Genomic DNA, 20,377 nt, shown 5'->3' with positions numbered 1-20,377 from the left:
GCACTTGCTACCCACAGTAAAATTTGGTGGAGGTTCCATCATGCTTTGGGGCTGTGTGGCCAAAGTCGGCACCGGGAATCTTGTTAAAGTTGAGGGTCGCATGGATTCAACTCAGTATCAGCAGATTCTTGACAATAATGTGCAAGAATCAGTGACGAAGTTGAAGTTACGCAGGGGATGGATATTTCAGCAAGACAATGATCCAAAACACTGTTCCAAATCTACTCATGCATTCACGCAGAGGAACAATTACAATGTTCTGGAATGGCCATCTCAGTCCCCAGACCTGAATATCATTGAAAATCTGTGGGATGATTTGAAGCGTGCTGTCCATGCTCGGCGACCATCAAACTTAGCTGAACTGGAATTGTTTTGTAAACAGGAATGGTCAAATATACCTTCATCCAGGAACTCATTAAAAGCTACAGGAAGCGACTAGAGGCTGTTATTTTTGCAAAAAGAGGATCTACAAAATATTAATGTCACTTTTATGTTGAGGTGCCCATACTTTTGCACCGGTCAAATTTTGTTTACATGCGGATTGCACATTTTCTGTTAATACAATAAACCTCATTTCAATCCAGAAATATTACTCAGTCCATCAGTTATTAGATATATGAAACTGAAATAGCTGTTGCAAAAACCCAAATTGTTATAAAGAAAAAAGGTTAACATTAATAGGGGTGCCCAAACTTTTTCATATGACTGTATGCTCTCCACTGGCTACCAGGGCCAGTATGTATGCTCCCCACTGGCCACTAGGGTCAGTATGTATGCTCCCCACTGGCCACCAAGGCCAGTATGTATGCTCCCACTGACCTCCATGTTTTCATTGAATCTTTGTATTGTTTAACTTACTGTTTGTTTATGGAGGGTTAGTGTATATACTATATACAGTATTGGGTAGAACTGAGTTTATTATATTAGTCCGGCCCTCTAAAACCATCCCAATTTCTCATGCGGCCCCATGGGAAAATTAATTGCCCACCCCTGCTCTAGTGTATGTCAGTCAGAAATGAAGTGCAAACAACCAACAACCATTAGGTGCATAGGTGTGTCCTGCCTGCGAACAGAATGCAAGAAAAAACGCAACGTGCGCACGTGGCCTTACTCTAGTGTATGCAAGAAATGAAGTACAAATAACAAACAGCCATTAGGTGCATAGGTGTGCCCTGCCTGCGCACAGACAGGCAAAGGTGCAACACATTTTTAAGAGGCCTATGCCTCGTAATACTTTTGTTGCATTTTATTACAGTACAATAATCATTAGAACCTTAGGAATTCCAGTTTGGCTAAATGCTCCCAAATGTACTTTCTAGGGTATGTTCCTGAAGGGTGAATATGCTGCAGATTTTAATTTCATTACATTTTATTGATATTCTCAAATTAAACATTTACAATGTTAAATACTAAAGACAAAAAACAGTCGTATAATTAATAGTTATGCAGCGGATTTTCATGGGAAGGTAAAATTAGTCTGGAGGAGAGTATGTTATGTTTATTTCCCCAACACTATTCAGTAGCTGTCACTTTACTGGATGCTCTCCAGTACCTTCTAATAAGCCAACAAAACAGTGTGAAAAAAAACTTATTATAAGCAGTTGTTGACTAGCTACATTGAAAAAGAGGACAGATGTAGGAAGTAATAGATCAATAGACTTAAAAGGGTTTTCTCAAAGTTCATTATGGTTTATTACATATTAAGATTAGGGTCCCAACAAAGAATGGTCGCCTTGTGGAGGCTGATGGGCTCTCATGAATTGGCTGACTTATCTGTTAAGTACCTACATTTTGATGAGTACATTCTAAGTAGCAATAATGTGGTTCAAATTGAAATATTCATTGTTTACATATATATTAGTTCTTACAGTGTGCGGTTGTATTCTGTTGGTTGCATATTGTGCAGTCATGGCAGCCTGCACATGTTCACACTTGCTTTATTCTCTTCGGAGGTGGTGTCAGGCTGCTGGTCAATTTTTTGTACTGTACCATTGTCAACATGACAGGTTCCCCTCAAAGCCCAATTACTCAGGTCTGTGATTAGCCAAACAAATGTTCAGGGGAATACCTGTTCTTAATCACTGCTTTAATTAAAGATGAGTAACAATCAGCTAAAAAAAGAAGTAAAAGCTTGTTGGTCTACCGCTGGTACCCTTTATGCAGGCCTAAAAATCATTGATGGAGGCAGGAATCACCTCTTGACAATGCGGAAAACTGTATGGGGAAAGACAATAGCATGTACAATCATTTATTCCAATATAGTCTACACATTTACAATAACTTTCACAAGTCCAGTTTAGCAAGCGCCAATGGACTTGCTATACTATGAGCCAGTACAGCATGTGGCCAATCAGGACGCACGGCGGTCATCTTCAAATTCCTTTTAAACCCAGGCAGTGTGCACACAATAATATCACGGCCCCCCGAGGAAGACCACGAAAAGTGTGCATCGGGGCACGTTTTAAAACGCAGTGTACTCAACATGGGTGAGTTTAATTGGATTCACATTTAAGATCATGAGATTTTAGAGATCACTCAGATCCCCGTTTATGGTGGTTTATTACCTGGTGATTTATATAAGCCTGTGCCCGATTTGGGACTGCTATTACTACCTAGGGAGAATCTATGTATGTCTCTATGGTTCTCACAGCACTGCAATTATAGCCTTTAAGATTGCGATCTATGATTATTTAATATGTGGCTTTACATCTGTGACTGTGACCACCATAGTGTGTTCCTAATGACCCATAGGTGGATTTTCTAATTTATTATGTAATTTCTGTATTCCAAATGAGATTTTAGGATTTATTACACACCTTATGTGGTTTCCTGCGTAGTAATTAATTTGTGAGGGACTTTATTTAATTACCTGATGTTTACACTATAAATAATGAACTGCTAATGTACTTTCCTCTTGCTACTAATTATTTAATAATAAACTTTTTCTAATTTTTTGCAATGAGGCTCCTTGATTGTTTTTTAATTGACTCTTTTTGGACTCTGACTACCTATTGCCGCCTCCTTCGCTTTGTTCAGTAAATTTTGATTACAGGGTGTAGTATCTGACATTTTGCATGATTATGGTCTCATTATCTGTCCTAATCCTTCGTATCTATGTGTAATGTATTTTCTGTGTTTTTCCACAGCAGCATCTAAAGGATAGATGGACAAAAGAGTACGAGAACTATCGTGGCTCTCTAAAATTGATCAGGTTTTTAAAGAGGGTCCTGACTAGAGATAAGCCACCCCCCTAGAGTTTGAGTTCGGTTCGTCGAACGGAGGACAAGTTCGTAGAACGTTCGACGAACCAACTCGAACCCCATTGAAAACAATGGCAGGCAAACACAAACACATAAAAACACATTATACATGTACACATACAGTTAATAAACATTGCCATTACACTTACAGGTCCCTGCGACGCGTCCTGTACTCTGTCTCCAGACGCTTTTCCTTCCGATAATCGCTGCGTCCTCCCGGTAACCAGCACTGATGATAGGACCTTCCGTGACGTCAAAATAGCCATGTGACCAATCACGTGTTTATTATCTCATTGGCTACAGACTGGTCACATGGCTAGACGTCATGTTAAGTCCTGTCAGTGCATCTCTCCGGTATGCGGTGCTCATTTGTCCATCTCCGTGTACCGGCGAGATGCTCTGGCACATGGTCGGCTTCCCCGTTCCTGCATGTGGGCGCTCTTTACAGAGTCAGCCCACATGAAAGGACTAGATGTCACAGCCGGTGAATAGCAGCACGGGAATCACATGATCGGAGCACCGTTGCTATGGTAACCTGCCTGTCAGCGGTGACGTCACTGCTTACAGCCCGCAGCCTCTGCTCACTCACTGAGTGATTAGACTGCACGGGGAGCAGCAGCGTCTTCCTCCCATGCAGTCTGATGTAGCAGAGCTGCATGGGTTGAAGAAGAAAGAAGACAGAAGACCAGGATCGTGGAGGGCTGACAGGGAGTAATAAACATGGAGTCTCTAATGTGTCTGTGTATTTATTTCTTTTAAAGTAATTTTTCTCTGTGTGGTGTCTTTTTTAACCCTGTATTGGAGATTCTTAATGGCCGGGTCAAACTTGCCTGACATTAAGAATCTCTGGCTTAATACTAGCTAGTAAAACAAAGCTAGTATTAACTCATTATTACCTAGCAAGCCACCCGGCTTCAGGGCTACTGGAAGAGTTGGATACAGTGCCAGATGATGGCGCTTCTATGAAAGCGCCATTTTCTGGGGCGGCTGCGGACTGCAACTCGCAGCAGAGGGGCCCAGAAAGCTCGGGCTAACCTGTGCTGCGGATCCAATCCCCAGCTGCCTAGTTGTACCTGGCTGGACACAAAAATGGGATGAAGCCCATGTCTTTTTTTTTTTTTTTTTTTTAATTATTTCATGAAATTCAGGAAATAATTAAAAAAAGAGATTCACTATATTTTTAGTTTCCAGCCGGGTACAAATAGGCAGCTGGGGTTGGGGGCAGCCCGTACCTGCCTGCTGTACCTGACTAGCATACAAAAATATGGCGAAGCTCATTTCATTTTTTTTTATTTTTTTGGCAAAAAAAGTAAAAAATGCTTCCCTGGATTTTACATTGCCAGTGAAGGTAACACCAAGCAGTGGAGGTTAGCAGCCAGTACCTGCTTGGATTACCCTTAGCTAGCAATACAAAAAATGCAGCGGGAGCCCATATATTTTTTTTTTAATTACTTAAATAACTAAAAAAAAAATGGGCTTCCCTATATTTTGATTGCCTGACATCACAGTACTGTAAAAATATATCATTAAAAAAATGACGTAGCACTCCGCGGTGTTTTTGATTCTCAGCGCAGATAAAGCAGACAGCTATGGGTTGCCACCCCCATCTGCCTGGCATAACCTTGGCTGGCAATCAACATACAGGGAGGTCCATCCATTTTTTTTTTAAATAGTTAAAAAAAAAATGACGTGGGGTCCCCCCATTTTTGATAGCCAGCTAGGGTAAAGCAGACAGCTATAGCCTGAAAATCACAGCTAGCAGCTTTACCATGGTTGGTGATCCAATGTGGAGGTCACCCCAGGCTCTTTTTTATAATTATTTTATAAATAATAATAATAATTACAAAAAAAAAAAAGTAGGGTCCCCCCAAATTGAATCACCAGCCAAGGTAAAGCGGACGGCTGTGGTCTGGTATTCTCAAGGTGGGAAGGTCCATAGTTATTGGCCCTTCACAGCCTAAAAATAGCAGGCTGCAGGTGCCCCAGAAGTGGCGCATCCACTAGTTGCGCCAATCCTGGCGCTTCACCGCAGCTCATTCTGTGCCCTGGTGCAGTGGCAAACGGGGTAATAAATGGGGTTGATACTAGCTGTAAGGTCACCTGACATCAAGCCCAGCAGTTTGTGATGTCATGGCGTCTATCAGATACCCAACATCACAAACTGTAAGTACTAACAAAAAAAAAAAGAGAAAAAAAAAATTATTTGAAAAAACACTCCCCAAAACATTCCCTCTTTCACCAATTTATTGTAAGGAAAAAAAAATAAGGGGGTCACACGACGACTCTGGACCGTCTAGAATATGGTGGGACACGCTCAGGGTTCGTATCCCCCATTTTCTAGGAGTGCACACCCTCCATATGAGGAGTGTTGGTGCAATGAATCTGCACCCACTCTCCCCGGGTCCACAGCAGCAGAGTCCATGTCATAACTGTTGCTACCAAAGCTGCAATGCCCTGCTCATGAGGTAAGGGCATGCCTAATCAGGAGAACTATTCGACATTTCTAAATATTGGTATTTGCTGATATTATTGCTATTCCACCTACTATATATTGGGGATAGGATCTTGGAGATGGAATACCCATTTAAGTCCATTTATCCAGCTGAATGAATACTAAACAACAGAGCTCGCTATTTAGACATGTTTTCTTGTGGCATATAACGGACTCTCATGTTTGGTAGTCGTTCAGCAGGGCAACTATAAAATCAAATACCTCCATTTGGAAATGTAGTATAGCTCTCCTGATCAACTATGTTCCTTACCTCATGAGCAGGGCATTGCAGTAGCTTACAGATGCATGGTTACCACCACTCACTGTGTCTGAACACAGGAAGCTGAGCTGACAGCCGCTCTGTGCATGCAGCTGCGTCTATTGTGAAGGAGGGGGCAGCGGGGGATCAACACTGCACAGGTACCAAGGGACACCGGTGGGGTTATAGGGGGTGACCTCGCAGGGCCTGGGGAGGAGTTTTCTGTAGCATGTGTCATGGCACATGCGACAGAAATCAGAGGAGTAGGGTGAATGCAGCCGGCGCGCTGCTGTGCGCGGCCATCTTGGATTTCCGGGAGTGGGGGGGGGGCACTTTGGCGACACCGGGGGACCGGGGAGGAGATTTATCTCCCGTCTGACACGTTTGTTCATGCCAGATGGGAGATAAATAATTTTTTACCGGCGCTGTCATTTACTGTAACGTGATCATCGGTATTCAATATACCGATGATCACGTGAGTAAGGACCGGAAAAACCGGCCTGAATCATGATCTCCAGGGTCTCAGCTACCCCCTGAAACCTCGGAGATTTTCTTACTCTGGGGGGCGCTATTCACTTATTTCTGCCTTCTGTTTATAAACGGCAAATCAGAATAAGGCTACATTCACACGACCGATCCGTTTTTGCGGTCCGCAAAAAAACAGTCCGTTTTTTTTCACGGATGCATCCGTGTGGCATCCGTTTCCATTCCGTATACGGTCCTTTTGTTATCCGTTTGTCATCCGTGTGCCTTCCGTTTTTTTGCGTACCGCCAAAAAAATGAGGGAGGGAAAATACATAAATTTACCCAGGATCCATAGCTTCAACCTACATGAGGCGGTCACATGATCACTCCAGTGCCATTTTCTACTGCTTTTCACAGCGTAGATCGCTCTGGTGATTTTCTTGTGCTTGTACACTTCATATCAGTCTAATCTGTCATTATAATGGCAGAAAGACATAATGTCCCACTCTCCTGCATTTTGTAATTTTGCACCCTTTGGTGCCTTTCATGTGACACTAAGGGGTGCTTAGCCTTGTATTTAGCCAAAAAAATAAATAAAAAAAAAAAATGACGTGGGGTTCGCCCTATTTTTGATAGCCAGCTAGGGTAAAGCAGACGGCTGCAGCCTGCAGACCACAGCTGACAGCTTCACCTTGGCTGATAATCCAAAACTGAGGGCACCCCATGCTGTTATTTTAAATTAAATAATTAAAAAAAACAAAACACGTGGGGGTCCCCCCAAAATTGGATCACCAGCCAAGATAAAGCGGACAGCTGGGGTCTGATATTATCAGACTAGGGAGGCCGCAGCCGCCCCAGAAGTGGCGCATCCATTAGATGCGCCAATCCTGGTGCTTCGCTCCAGCTCATCCCGTTGCCCTGGTGCGGTGGCAAATGGGGTAATATATGGGGTTAATACCAGATGTGTATTGTCACCTGGCATCAAGCCCTGGGGTTCGTGATGTCAGGCGTCTATCAGATACCCGACATCACCAACCCAGTCAGTAATAAAAAAAAATAGACGACAAACACATTTTTATTTGAAAAAACACTCCTCAACACATTCCCTCTTTCACCAATTAGAAAGAAAAACAAATCCAGGTCTGGTGTAATCCAAGGGGGTCCCACGACGATCCATACCATAGGCAATGTCCCAGTTAATGAAGAACAGAATGTTCCATATTGGCTGGGAGAGTAATGCAGTGACCTGAGCATCAATAGGTAAGCCCAGGTCACTGCAGGGCATGACGAGTGCTGCTGTCAGGAGGTTAGCGAGGTACATTACCTGCGGTGATCACTGCACTCCTGACAGGAGCGCTGTCACTGAGTTCAATGACCGCCGCCTTCATAAACCAAGTTTTGCAGGAGCCTGTGACGTCACCGCTAGTGACAGTCTCGGGTCAGCAGCGTGAGGGGATGTGACAAGTGGTGGCCATGGAAGACAGTGACAGCGCTGACATCAGGAGGGCAGGACTTCATCACCACAGGTAAGGAACTTTACTAATCTCCTGACGGCAGCGCTTGTTATCCTGTCTTGTCTTGTTATGCTGTCACTGCAGTGTGGGCAGCTGCAGACACCGTATAGTGCGGGCAGCTGCGGACACTGCAGAGCGGGCAGCTGCAGACACTGCTGAGCGGGCAGCTGCGGACACACTACAGTGCGGGCATATGCTGACACTGCAGTGTGGGCAGCTGCGGACACCATACAGTGCGGGCAGCTGCGGGGCTGGAGCGGGACACAGACTGCAGCAGCATCCGACAGAAGTCACACGAAAGTGATTCTGTGTGGCTTTCGGGGATTTTTGCACATGTAGCCAGGGTACACATCAGGTTACTAAGCAAAGCGCTTTGCTTGGATACCAGATATTTACCCTGGTTACCAGCTTACCGCAGGCTGCCATCGATGGCTCCCCTGCACACGTAGCTGTGAAAAGCCACGTTTTTGGTGATCGAACCGTTCTCGAACGTAACTTGAACTGCCAAACTTTTAGCAAATCGTTCGAGTTTGTCGAACGACTCGAACACCTCCCAAAATCACTCGAACATGAAATTGGCGAACCTTGAAAATCACTCATCTCTAGTCCTGACACTGATTTTAAACCTGACACTGAGGCAACTGAACAGCTAATAAATCAATTAAAATCTTTACTCAACCAAAAGACCCGGCTAGGGTGGAACAAGATATTTATGGAACGGTATTTAGAGAAAGGGCTAATACCGAGGGGCCTTCGTATTCAATTGTTCCCTTCCTTTCAAGTTGAAAAGAAGTTATTTAGGAAAAAGTGGGAGGAGGCATCCAATAGCTGCTCTAAAACATTTATGAATTTATTGATTGAGCAGAATATCAGTACACTCAGTGAGGTAGAAAACAAATGCACTAAATGAAATATTCCTACTTGGTCAGAACTATCAATGTCATTCCTTTAAATAATGCCGTAGAACCTGGTAAAAAAAATTGTAAATTCTGAAGTACAATTTGTATGTTCTCCCAACTTAGCTTGGATTTCTTTCAACTTGCAATTAATTGGTAATAGGTTATTTTGTCTCCTATAACCTGGACATGGTGTGCATGTCTGAGAAAGGGAATTGTAAGTCCCATTGGGACATGGATTGGTGTCTCCAGCTGTAGAAAATGGTGAAAAATGAACATGGTATCATTTACCATGTAATAACATACTTTTCTGCACAAAGTCTGGAATCAGAAAAATACTGTGCACAACATTTTTACTTCTAGCATTTTTCCCTAATTAGTACAAACACCCAGGCATCGCAGGAGAAAGTTGTCAGTACTACAAGACTACATGACAAGTAACTGAACTTTTCCCGCATACGCCAATCATGTAGTGACTTAATGGAATCAGTTACGGAGCTCTCCTCCTGTGAGCCTCATTAGCAGCCTATTCAGTGAGTGGTGCTCTGACATTCCCATAGATGCCGCCACCTGCCAGCAGCCACACCCTCCAAATCAGACGCTCAATTACTCACTTAAGAATCCATCGCACAGACAATAGCGAACTGTGGCTCAACAGAATCGGAAAATAACCAACAAAGCAGGAAGAGCAAACAGGGATATGTCATTTACGCATTCTGAACAATGTCACTTAAATCCCCTTATTAGAGTCAAAGCATAGCTAGCACTAGACTTGCAACCCTTAGATGCCTGCACAGATACAGCACAAAACAATATAAATAGAATACAACATGATTGCTAGGTTCTCTACTTTATAATACACAATTATGTGCTATTATTTTCTATTAAATGTCTATTAATTGGCATTTTCATCTCTACACTGTTTGCTATGTGTTGTTTGTTTCTTTGTGGTCATCAATTTTTTTTATTTTTGTCTTTTTTTAGGTAATATATAACGGGGTGTTGGGTATTAAATAAAAAAAAAAAAAGAAGCTTGTTTGGCATCCAGTTTTAATTAATTTGTTTACTGGAATTTATCAGTAAAATCAACCCACCCAAAACGGTTTGTATAGGCATGCAGGTCTTAACATGTAAATCCACTGACTAGTTTACATCTTCTATCTTTTTCTGCATTCTAGAAAAGTTAGGCCGCGCTCACATCAGCGGTATTTTCCCGCAAAACCAGATTCGGCACAAATGCATTTCCTATGGACTTGCGGCTAGATCTGGTCACAAGTGGTTGCGTGCGTCATACACAACTGCATGTGACCGGATCTTGCCGCGAATCCATAGGAAATGCATAGAAGTGAAACACATATGTACCGGATCCGGTTTTGCGGCAAAATACCGCTGATATGAGCGTGCCCTTAGGACTGGCATTCATATGCAGAGGAGGCAATCAGTGCTCTGGGTGTGACAGAGCACTTACTGAGCCACTGCCTCCCACCCAGCACCAGCCTTATCATCAAGATTATTATCTCACTGCCTGTGTGACGCAGAGTTGCCAACCTACTTTTCATTTTTTCCTAGACAACTGGACTAAAATTCACGGATGGTGCAATTTTTTTATGAACATTTGCCACACCACTTAACCTCTTCATGACATGGCCATTTTTTCGTTATTTCCTCCCCTCCTTCCAAGATCCGTAACTTTTTTATTTTTCCATCAATATGGCTATATGTGGGGTTGTTTTTTGCGGGACGAGTTGTGCTTTTGAATGACACCATTAATTTTACCATGCAGTGTACTAGAATAATAAATTCCAAGTGAGGTGAAATTGTCAAAATAAAAGTGCAATTCCACAATTTTTTTTTAGTTTATTTACCATGTTTAATTATATGGTAATACTCACCAGGAAATAAGATTCCCCAGGTCAGTATGAGTTTGTAAATACCAAACAAGAATAGTTTTTTTTATTTAAGTGGTAAAAGAAAATTCAGAAGTTTGTAAAAAGAAAAAAAATTGCTTTAGGCACCATTTTCCGAGAATCGTTACCTTTTTATTTCACAGGATTCTAGACTAAAGGCCGCTTTACACGCTGCGATATCAGTACCGATATCGCTAGCGCGGGTACCCACCCCCATCTGTTGTGCGACACGGGCAAATTGCTGCCCGTGCCGCACAAAATCGCCGAGACCCATCACACTACTTACCTGCCCGGCGACGTCGCTGTGACCGGCGAACCGCCTCCTACTAAGGGGGCGGTTCGTTCAGCGTTACAGCAACGTCACAGCTGCGTCACTGAACCGCCGCCCAACAGAAGCGGAGATGGTGGAGATGAGCGGGACGTAACATCCCGCTCACCTCCTGCCTTCCGCATAGCGGCCGGGAGGCAGGTAAGGAGAGGTTCCTCGTTCCAGCGGTGTCACACGGAGCGATGTGTGCTGCCGCAGGAACGAGGAACAACCTCGTTACTGCTGCAGTAACGATTTTTGAGAATGGACCCCCATTTCACCAATGAGCGATTTTGCACGTTTTTGCAATGATGCGAAATCGCTCATAGGTGTCACACGCAACGGCATTGCTAATGCGGCCGGATGTGCATCACCAATTCCGTGACTCCAACGAGTTTGAATTAGAGATGTCGTAGCGTGTAAAGCCCCCTTAAGTGATGGCTTATGCTTTGCACACTGAGTTGATGTTTTAACTGATACTATTTCGGGGTAAATGCAATGTTTTCATTGCTGTAAAAAATGGAATTCTGGCATTTATAATTTATTTTTTACTATGCAATTTACAGATTGGATATTTAATATTTTGATAGATCGGACATTTCTAAACGCAGAGATTTTAAAGATGTATATATTTTTGTTTTATTCTCAAAAAAATATTAAATGTTTCAGATCACCAAACAGCTGCTTGATTGCTGCTAAGGGTGACCCCACCAGTTATATTAGGGCCCTGTAGGTTTGGATTTCTTTTTCACTTAATAATAAAGACCTTCATTTCTAAACTGAATTTTGTGTTCACTTGTGTTACTTTTGTCTATTTAAATTTGTTTGGTGATCTGAAATATATGTGCGAAAACATACAAAAGAAATCAGGAAGTGGGCAAACACTTTTTAACACTACAGTAATATAAAGGACCCAGGTTGCTGGCTGCATGCATATATAATATAGAGGACCCCAGGCTGCTGGCTGCACTTATATAAGATAGGTGACCCAGGCTGCTGGTTGCATATTATATATATATATATATATATATATATATATATATGTATATATATAAAATGTAGATGACCCAGGCTGTTGGTTGCATGTATATATAATATAGAGGATACAGGCTGCTGGCTGTGTATCTATAACATAGAGGGCTCAGGCTGCTGGCTGCATATATATATAATACAGAAGATACAGACTGCTGGCTGCATGTATATATAATATAGAGGATACAGGCTGCTGGCTGTGTATATATAATATAGAGGGCTCAGGCTGCTGGCTTAATATATTTAATATAGAAGACCTAGACTGTGGCTGCATGTATATATATAATATAGAGGATACAGGCTGCTCGCTGCATATATATAATATAGAAGACCCAGGCTGCTGTCTGCATGTATACATAATATAGGGAACCCAGGTTGCTAGCTGCATGTATAATAATAATAATATAGGACAACCAGGCTGCTAGCTGCATCTATATATAATATAGGTGACCCAGGTTGCTAGCTGCGTGTATAATAATATAGGTGAACCAGGCTACTAGCTGCATGTGTATATAATATAGAGCATACATGCTGCTGGCTGCAGACATAAAATATAGAGGGCACAGGCTCCAAGTATATATAATATTGAGGACCCAGGCTCCATGTATATATAACATAGAGGATACAGGCTGCTGACTGTGTAATTATAATATAGAGGAACTAGGCTGCAGACATTAATAGGTGATAAATATAAAGCTTCAAAGAGCTAGTATTCCCATTAGCATTATATTTAGCCAACTAGTGTGAAGAGGAGTAAAGTGCTCAGTACACTAGTCCTGGAAATATTGGGGGTCTGAATAATGGGACCACACCAATTACACTGGACAACAAAGATTTTGCTTCCTGAACACCTTTTGGTGTATCTCATGTAATTTGAGCTGCTGATCATGAAAATCACTTTGAAATTTTCCTGTCTTGTACCGTTTTTCTGAAATATGTCTGAGATTTTTTTTTCATATTTTCAAGGCTGTCCATGTATTGTCCACATGATATACCTTGAAACTTTTACTTTTTATGTTACTAAAAAAAGCAATAAATTATCCCCAGCATATTAGAAATAACCTGATAGAAACAATGATGAGCCTTGAATATATCATACACACACTGCACCGAAGACAAAAAGAGCTGATCTGCCATATTCTGCAGTACCATGCAGCAATGATGATCTACTCTGTACTCGGTTTACATATGTCTACTTCCAGAGCTGATTAAAGCTGAGTGGTACTGGTCCCGGATGTCGGAACCCACCATTTTTATATTGATGACCAAACCCGAGACTAGGTCATCAACATAAAAGTACCGGACAACCTCTTCAATAACCGCATCCAAGCTACTTTTACAAAGAGAAGAGTGTTTGGAGTGTGGTTTGCTTGTTGAGGTGTCAATGTCTTTTTCCCTTCAAAATTAGTAACAGAGAAACTGTATAAGAGGTCTGTATTATCAAAGTGTATCATTTCATGGCATAAAACATGGAATAATACATCTGCTGTATGTTGCAGGACACACTAAAAAAAAATACTATGTTCTTCCCAATGGTATTATTAACTTATGAATCTGATTGCAAAAAGATCTTGAATTAATGCAGTCCTCCAACTACGGAGAAATTCTAGCTCAACAACCATGAAAAGCACTAAAAAGAAAATAAGTAGACTTGACTTTACCAAGAAGTGTTTCCTATGGCAATGGCATATCTACTGAAACAGACTTGTAAGTTGAATCCCACCGTTCAGTATACAAAATTATCTACAATGTATCTCACCTCGGGTTCATCAAAAGTCGACGGAAGAAGTAGGTCCATGTGATATAATCCATTGCATCCTGTTTTGATGTAATAGTTCCAGCAGCAATCTCAGCATTTAAATGGTCTGATAGAACTTCCAGCAAACTAAAAAAAAGGCACAAAAATGCACACATAAAACATACCCAAACAACCGTAAGTGATAATATCACGCAGCTCTATCAAGACAACTCAAGACAGCTCTACAAGAAACAAAATTATAGTCTGTGTAGACCCAAGCCATTACTCTACTGGAGAGTTACCGAAAATTTAAAGACGTATGTACTACTTTTTACTTATTTTATGGAATTTTATGGAATTATCTTTATACTTATGCATAAGTAATTAAAAATTATGGTGTTGGTTTGACACATTACTTTGGAGGTGATTCATAAATATATTTTCACCAGAATACAAAAATGTTGCTACTTTTGGAGTTTTCACCTCAGTTGCAAGCAGCTCTGCCAGAAGTGATGAGCCATGGCTAAGCTCGCCCGTCAAAGTCATAAAAAGTACTGGGGCTTCTTCCATCAGAAATGTTACTCCAGTCATTGACTAAAGTAGCTTTCTGGAGCGTCGCACTCCACTGAGAAGTTACAGCACTTAATGAATTTGGTGTTTCATACTCCAGTGAGCCCTTCATTAAGACTGTTGGGCTCAACGCCAGTCTTAACGAATTGGCCCCTTTATTTAAACTTGATGTCAGCCTAGATGAAATCTACTGTTAACAGTCATATGCGCTTCCAATAGCCAGCGCTCTCTGAAGACTGGAGTCTATCAGCATTAGAAATGTAGGTTTGAGTATATATTTTGAGAACACAACGTAACTAACAATAGTAAAAACAGAATGGGAGTAAAGTGAACTGCTCCACACTACTCAACATTTCATGATTGTAATTGTCTAATGAAATGGCAACTCTGGGCAAAACAGTAGCCTGTTATCTTTGGAATTCATTAGGGAGTTCTTCACATTCAATCTCTCTAATGAGTTCACTACTCATATATATATATATATATATATATATATATATATATATATATATATATATATATATATATATATATATATGTATATATAGAGCCAAGCTTTTCACAAATTTGTAACTTGGTTTATGAGCAATGTTTTGCAAGGTGAGCAAATTCTCACCACACACACTTCTAGTTTCGTACTTAAACCGCACTCTGACCGGCTCTGGTTGCTTCTCCTGGCATGCAGACATGTGGATCCGGTAACTACTGCAGCCAGTGCAGGGTCCGCTGCTACTTTCTTTGCTTTATTTCAGCTTAACGTTTTTGCCAGTGCTGTGCACAGCACAGCTACTGTATTCCCAAAAGCAGCACGTTGGCCAATCAGAGGCAAGCAGCGAATGATGTCAGCTGCTGAAGCGCTGACAGGAGCAGGTCCTGCACAGCCGCAATCGTTACCGGGTCCACAAGCCTGGGGACTGCAAGAAGCAAGGGGGAGATCGCCGAGGGAATGGAGGACAGGTGAGCATAATGTTTTTGTTTTTTGTGTGTATGTGAAGGATGGCACAATTTCGGAGTAGGATGGGAAATGTGTGTGTGTGTCTGTGTGTGTGTGTGTGGGCTGTGGAACGAATTGTCTGAGTTTCAATTATTTCCTGTGGGAAAATCTGCTTTGCTATACGAGTAACTTGGTTTACGAGCACACTCCTGGAACCAATTATGCTCGTAATCCAAGGTTCCACTGTATATTTAAACACATACACAGTATTAGTATTTCTTTTTTATTATTATTATTTCTATTATTATTACTGCCTATTAGTCTTTAGGTTACTGCAGCACTTGATCGAAGTCCATTTAATGTGCTTTGCTGGATTCATCACAAAAATCCATGGGAAATTTAGGGCTTGAAAAGCATATATGGTTTTCCTTACCTAGATTCAACAGGAAATGGTTCATACAAGAACTTCTTGTAGAAATCTTTTTTGATATCATGGACTAGGATGACAGCTTTGCCTTGGTCATCAAACTGAGGTCTCCCGGCTCGACCCATCATCTGCAGAACATCTAATAACAAAGCAATACCCAACTGTAAATGTTACGTAGTACGTCAATTCTAAGAATTATACAACTAGACATATAAAAATCAATAAAATTAACTATAGCAACTGAATACTGCTTTTAGCAGAGACGTTTTATGAACTCGGGCAACGCTGGCAATATAAATCTGAGGGAATGTCAGTCACTTTGAAAGACAAGTAGAGTAAGATGACAGAATTCATCAATACGATCTTCTCATTTATGTTTGTATCGTATAGGAAGGTTACTTAGCTAGATTTTAGATTCAATATGATGACTGGTTGTGTATGATCAGTATATACGATAGACTCCCTTTAACTATGTGAGTTGTATCAGCGCAAAATGACTGTTCAAACCTAGCACATGTGCCTCCACCAATCTCTGGCTCCTCTAAAGCCAAAGCAGTCAGTCAAGGAAGAGGAGGGAGGATAACGATGCAACAGAAATAGATGGGAAGGTGCACTGAACTGCGGAGACATACCAAGGGTGCACTGAGCACTTGTGCTTGTTTTGAACAGTCATTTTATGCTGACAGATAGCAATATATAAAAAGATTAGCATTATGTGTGTATTAGCATAAATGCGCCTACATACATCCAGAATATAGAGTTTCTGTTCTCTTCTACCATGTTTTAGGGCAATGGGCCCCAAATGTAATAACATATTCATGTCCTTCATAGTACCTGTGATGGGGTAATCCACATATCTTCTTGTTTTACCATCATAGAATTCAGTTCCCTTCACAATAACCAGGTGAGCAGGGAAATTAACACCCCATGCCAATGTACTGGTTGCAATAAGAACCTGTGAGACATGGAAACACAATCTTAGAAAAATAAAGTTCGATATACGAGTAAAATAATAAATAAATAAATTAAAGTCATATACAGACTAATCTCAGCAAGTGACATACCTGGATCTTGCAGTTAACAAACAACTCCTCCACTGTTTTGCGATCCCTTTCATGCAAACCAGCATGATGCATTCCAATCCCAAATGCAAGCGTGAGCTTCAGGTTGGACTCCCTCAGAGTGGCAATGATATCGTCCATCTGCGCCAAACACAGGAGAAAGGAGCAGAGGTTTTGACTGTGAAGGATAAAAATAATCTATTCCGGCCTATTTATCAATGTAACATTCTTATTATAAACTCTTCGAGTGTCTAAATAGATGTAAAGGTTAAAGGGAGTAGATCACAACAGTGTGTGAAACCATGAGTCAGGCTCCTTATACACTGGGATCATACAATATTAGATCTATGCAACTTGGAGTCAAAAACCAGTGCCAACCTCTCTCTTAGGGCTCATTCAAATGTCCGATTTTCAAACCAGAGTTTGATTAGAGTGTGGCTTGAGTGTCATCAGTTTTGTTCGTATGTGGAGTAAAAAAAAGTTTATCCACCTTCCTCATTCTGACTGTACATGAAAATCAGACCACACTTGGATGTCATCTGTTTCCTGTTCAATTTTAATCCAACACTTGGAATAAAATCGGACATGTCCCTGCGATTTTCTGCAGACCGCAAGGTTAGCTAAAAATCACGGACTTGAGAATGGCCCAACTGACTATAACAGGTATGAGTGATAGCTGTGAAAACTACGGAAAGCACCCGTATGTGAAAAATGGTTGTCTTAATGAGCCCTTTAAAGAATATCAGAGGGTACAATGAGAGTATTCTACTATGGTTCATATAGTGGTTCAGATTTGTTTAATGCATTCCCTCTTTTGTTATACTCCCTTCTCTAAGATAATGACACCGTTCAATTTGTTTAGAAATTCAGCAAATGTAGAAAGTCTCAGATTCAACCAGTGAACATCTCACATTTTATGAGACTGAAAAAGAATACAAGAAATAACAGTTGCAACCTGGGAGTCAATATCAGTCCCGTTATTCAGTACCCTCAAAATATATGTCTTGGGAGTAGCCCGCAGCCTAATAGCATATACTCTCAATGATGGTAAATATTATTTTTCAAAACGCCTAACGTAATGTGCCTGAGATCTGCACTTGATACCTAGAAGCAAGCTAGATGCTCATTAGAACCTATGCAGAAGTTACAATTGAGAAAGCCACTGAGACTTTCATTGTGAAAATCTAACAGGTAAGTCAAGAATTTCCCTCCACTTTTCCTGAGAAACAGCCCCCACATCTGTTTCCCATTTGGACTTCACTGTAGATGGAAATTTAGTTAAATGCAAAAACAACAACTGCTAGCAGATACTATTGTTTGTACAATAATACGGTCCTCTGACATCATCCCGGTCTGCTTCTTCGGTTCCGAGCAAGCATGTCTAAGCTGCAGGTGGTCATAGGATGTCTTAAGGGAGATGAACCTAATATTGCAGTTGTTCAAATCTCTTCATCACTTTCCCTTGAAATAACTTTAAAGTCAGCTGATCCCAGAGTTGGTGGTGGCCGGGACTGTTCAGTTAAGAAGCTGAACAGCACAGCTCGTTCTACTGTGTTGTGGCTGTGGCCTGCATATCAGCCATTCCTTCAAATCAATACGTCAAGAGAGAGAAGCCGGTAGTGATTGGGTGCAGAATAACAACCTCACGTGATCCCTGGGAACACGACTGCCTACACCGCTGGAACAGCACTGGCAGGGGAGGTAAGTTTTTTTTATTTTAGTGGGGCCAAACATAGGGAATAATGAGTGGTTGTCCAAGTAGTGGACAACTCCTTTAAGCTACTCTTAGATATTACAATGGCGGCAAGATGTTTGATAGTTAAGAAATGGAAGCACTGAACCCCTCTTTCCGGCATGGAATTATACACCCCCATACAGGATATAAGGGTCATGGATTCTGCAATGTAGGGTCATCATCAATAGACTATTTTAATGCAATATGGAACTCGTGGGATGTTTATTGAATTTTGCAATAATTGTATTATCCTCAATTATAAGAAAAAATAAATGAGAAAATCCACCTTCATAAATATTGCTCTTCCCATTTGAAATCTGGTCTCCCCTTATTTAACTATCACCCCCATGTCCGCCTGTTTTATGTATTGTGTTCTTTCTTGTTGTTTTATATAATGTACAAACGGTGTTATATTGTGCATGCAATGAATAATGTATATGTAATTTAATCAAGAAAAACTTGAATTACAAAGTTCAACCATTATACTATTTCAACTAAAGGTTTGTTTTTCTTATGTTTGTCCTTTCAAGATACAATGTTGTATGTTTATATGATGTACATTACAATGTGTGCTTCCATACATCTTTTCTTATGCTCTCACTATATCTATCTATATATATATCTATCTATATATATATATAGATATATATATATAGATAGATATATATATATAAAAAAAGTTAGACAGTATTTCTGATTTTCAATACCAACACAGAGGCAAGATATATTCATCAGTTAACTTACTTTACAATGGTAAGACCCTATTGCGCTTTCTTCCACAGCATTTCTCTACCGGATTTAAAAGGGTGATGACAGAGAAGACCAAAAGACAATCTATTGCCTTCTTGTAGGCTTGGATACATGCTAAAACACATGATCCAAACCTCAAACCATACTTCCTATTCAAGCACCACAATTTATGGCCTTTATCCACTAATATGCAACAAATAATATATAAATGAAAACCCACATTTCTTTAAACTGGTGTTCATAATTTTATACTTAATTTTGCAGCAATTTGTGAGAATTTTTAGTTCACACCTTCAAAAAAAATAAATATTTCTCTCTTTTTAGCTTGGTTTCTTCCAAAAATGGTGCAATTTAATAAAGTCCCCCTGCAGAATTGAGGCAATATCTACTAGAGCCTAAGAAATCTTTATTCAGTTTGCTCAAACTTTTTTTTTTTTTTTAGAATTTACAGCATTTGTTATGTGCAAAACAACAACATCGATGACTTCTTTTGGATGGAAAGGTTGCGCGGGAGGTGCAAATAAAACAATTTAGGATTTTCCTAGCTTATTGCCGGAGAGCTTGCATTTGATATTTTATTTTTTTTCATCACAATTTTATAGCAATATAGCAGCACCATTTTTCAGTTAATACTCCGCTCAGATATATTGTTTCTATAACAAATTAATAGTGAATCTCTCTTTTTTTTCCCCTGGCTTGCCGCCTAGCATGGGTTTGATGCCCCGTGGTGCAGTTAGTCATGTTCTGCTAAGCAAAGTAATTTAGCTGGGAAAAAGGATAGAGCCCTTTGCAGGAGAATGTACTAATATACTGTCAGGATAGCAGCTGGAAGTCCTGGTCACTTCTACCTGACCTCCCTCTAACTTTCACATAAATCACTTCAGCAAACAAAACTATTTTACCTATTGGCACAAATCTCAGGGCTTACATTTCTCGTGATGAATCAGTTTGACAATGACAGTTTTTTTCCACGATGCCCTTTTCCTGTTGTAAATGTCTTCTAGGTTTTATCATTTCTATTATACATAAAT

The 20,377-nt window shown here is 40.7% G+C and overlaps 1 protein-coding gene across 2 annotated transcripts in view; it reads right to left on the bottom strand.

Moving 5' to 3' along the window:
- ASCC3 (activating signal cointegrator 1 complex subunit 3) overlaps positions 1-20,377 on the bottom strand; it is an 812,216-nt gene that overhangs the window by 133,534 nt on the left and 658,305 nt on the right. For both annotated transcript variants that reach the window (XM_075340095.1, XM_075340096.1), the window contains exons 31-34: positions 16,865-17,002; positions 16,635-16,755; positions 15,807-15,939; positions 13,891-14,016 (exon numbers count right to left, since the gene is read on the bottom strand). In XM_075340095.1, the coding sequence (XP_075196210.1) occupies positions 13,891-14,016; positions 15,807-15,939; positions 16,635-16,755; positions 16,865-17,002 (518 nt within the window). The remainder of the gene's footprint in view (positions 1-13,890; positions 14,017-15,806; positions 15,940-16,634; positions 16,756-16,864; positions 17,003-20,377) is intronic.

The sequence above is a fragment of the Anomaloglossus baeobatrachus genome, chromosome 3 (genome assembly GCF_048569485.1).
Source record: "Anomaloglossus baeobatrachus isolate aAnoBae1 chromosome 3, aAnoBae1.hap1, whole genome shotgun sequence".
NCBI classification, from domain to species: Eukaryota; Metazoa; Chordata; class Amphibia; order Anura; family Aromobatidae; genus Anomaloglossus; species Anomaloglossus baeobatrachus.
The sequence above is the reverse complement of the archived record's forward strand: the minus strand, read 5'-3'. Positions and strand labels throughout refer to the sequence as shown.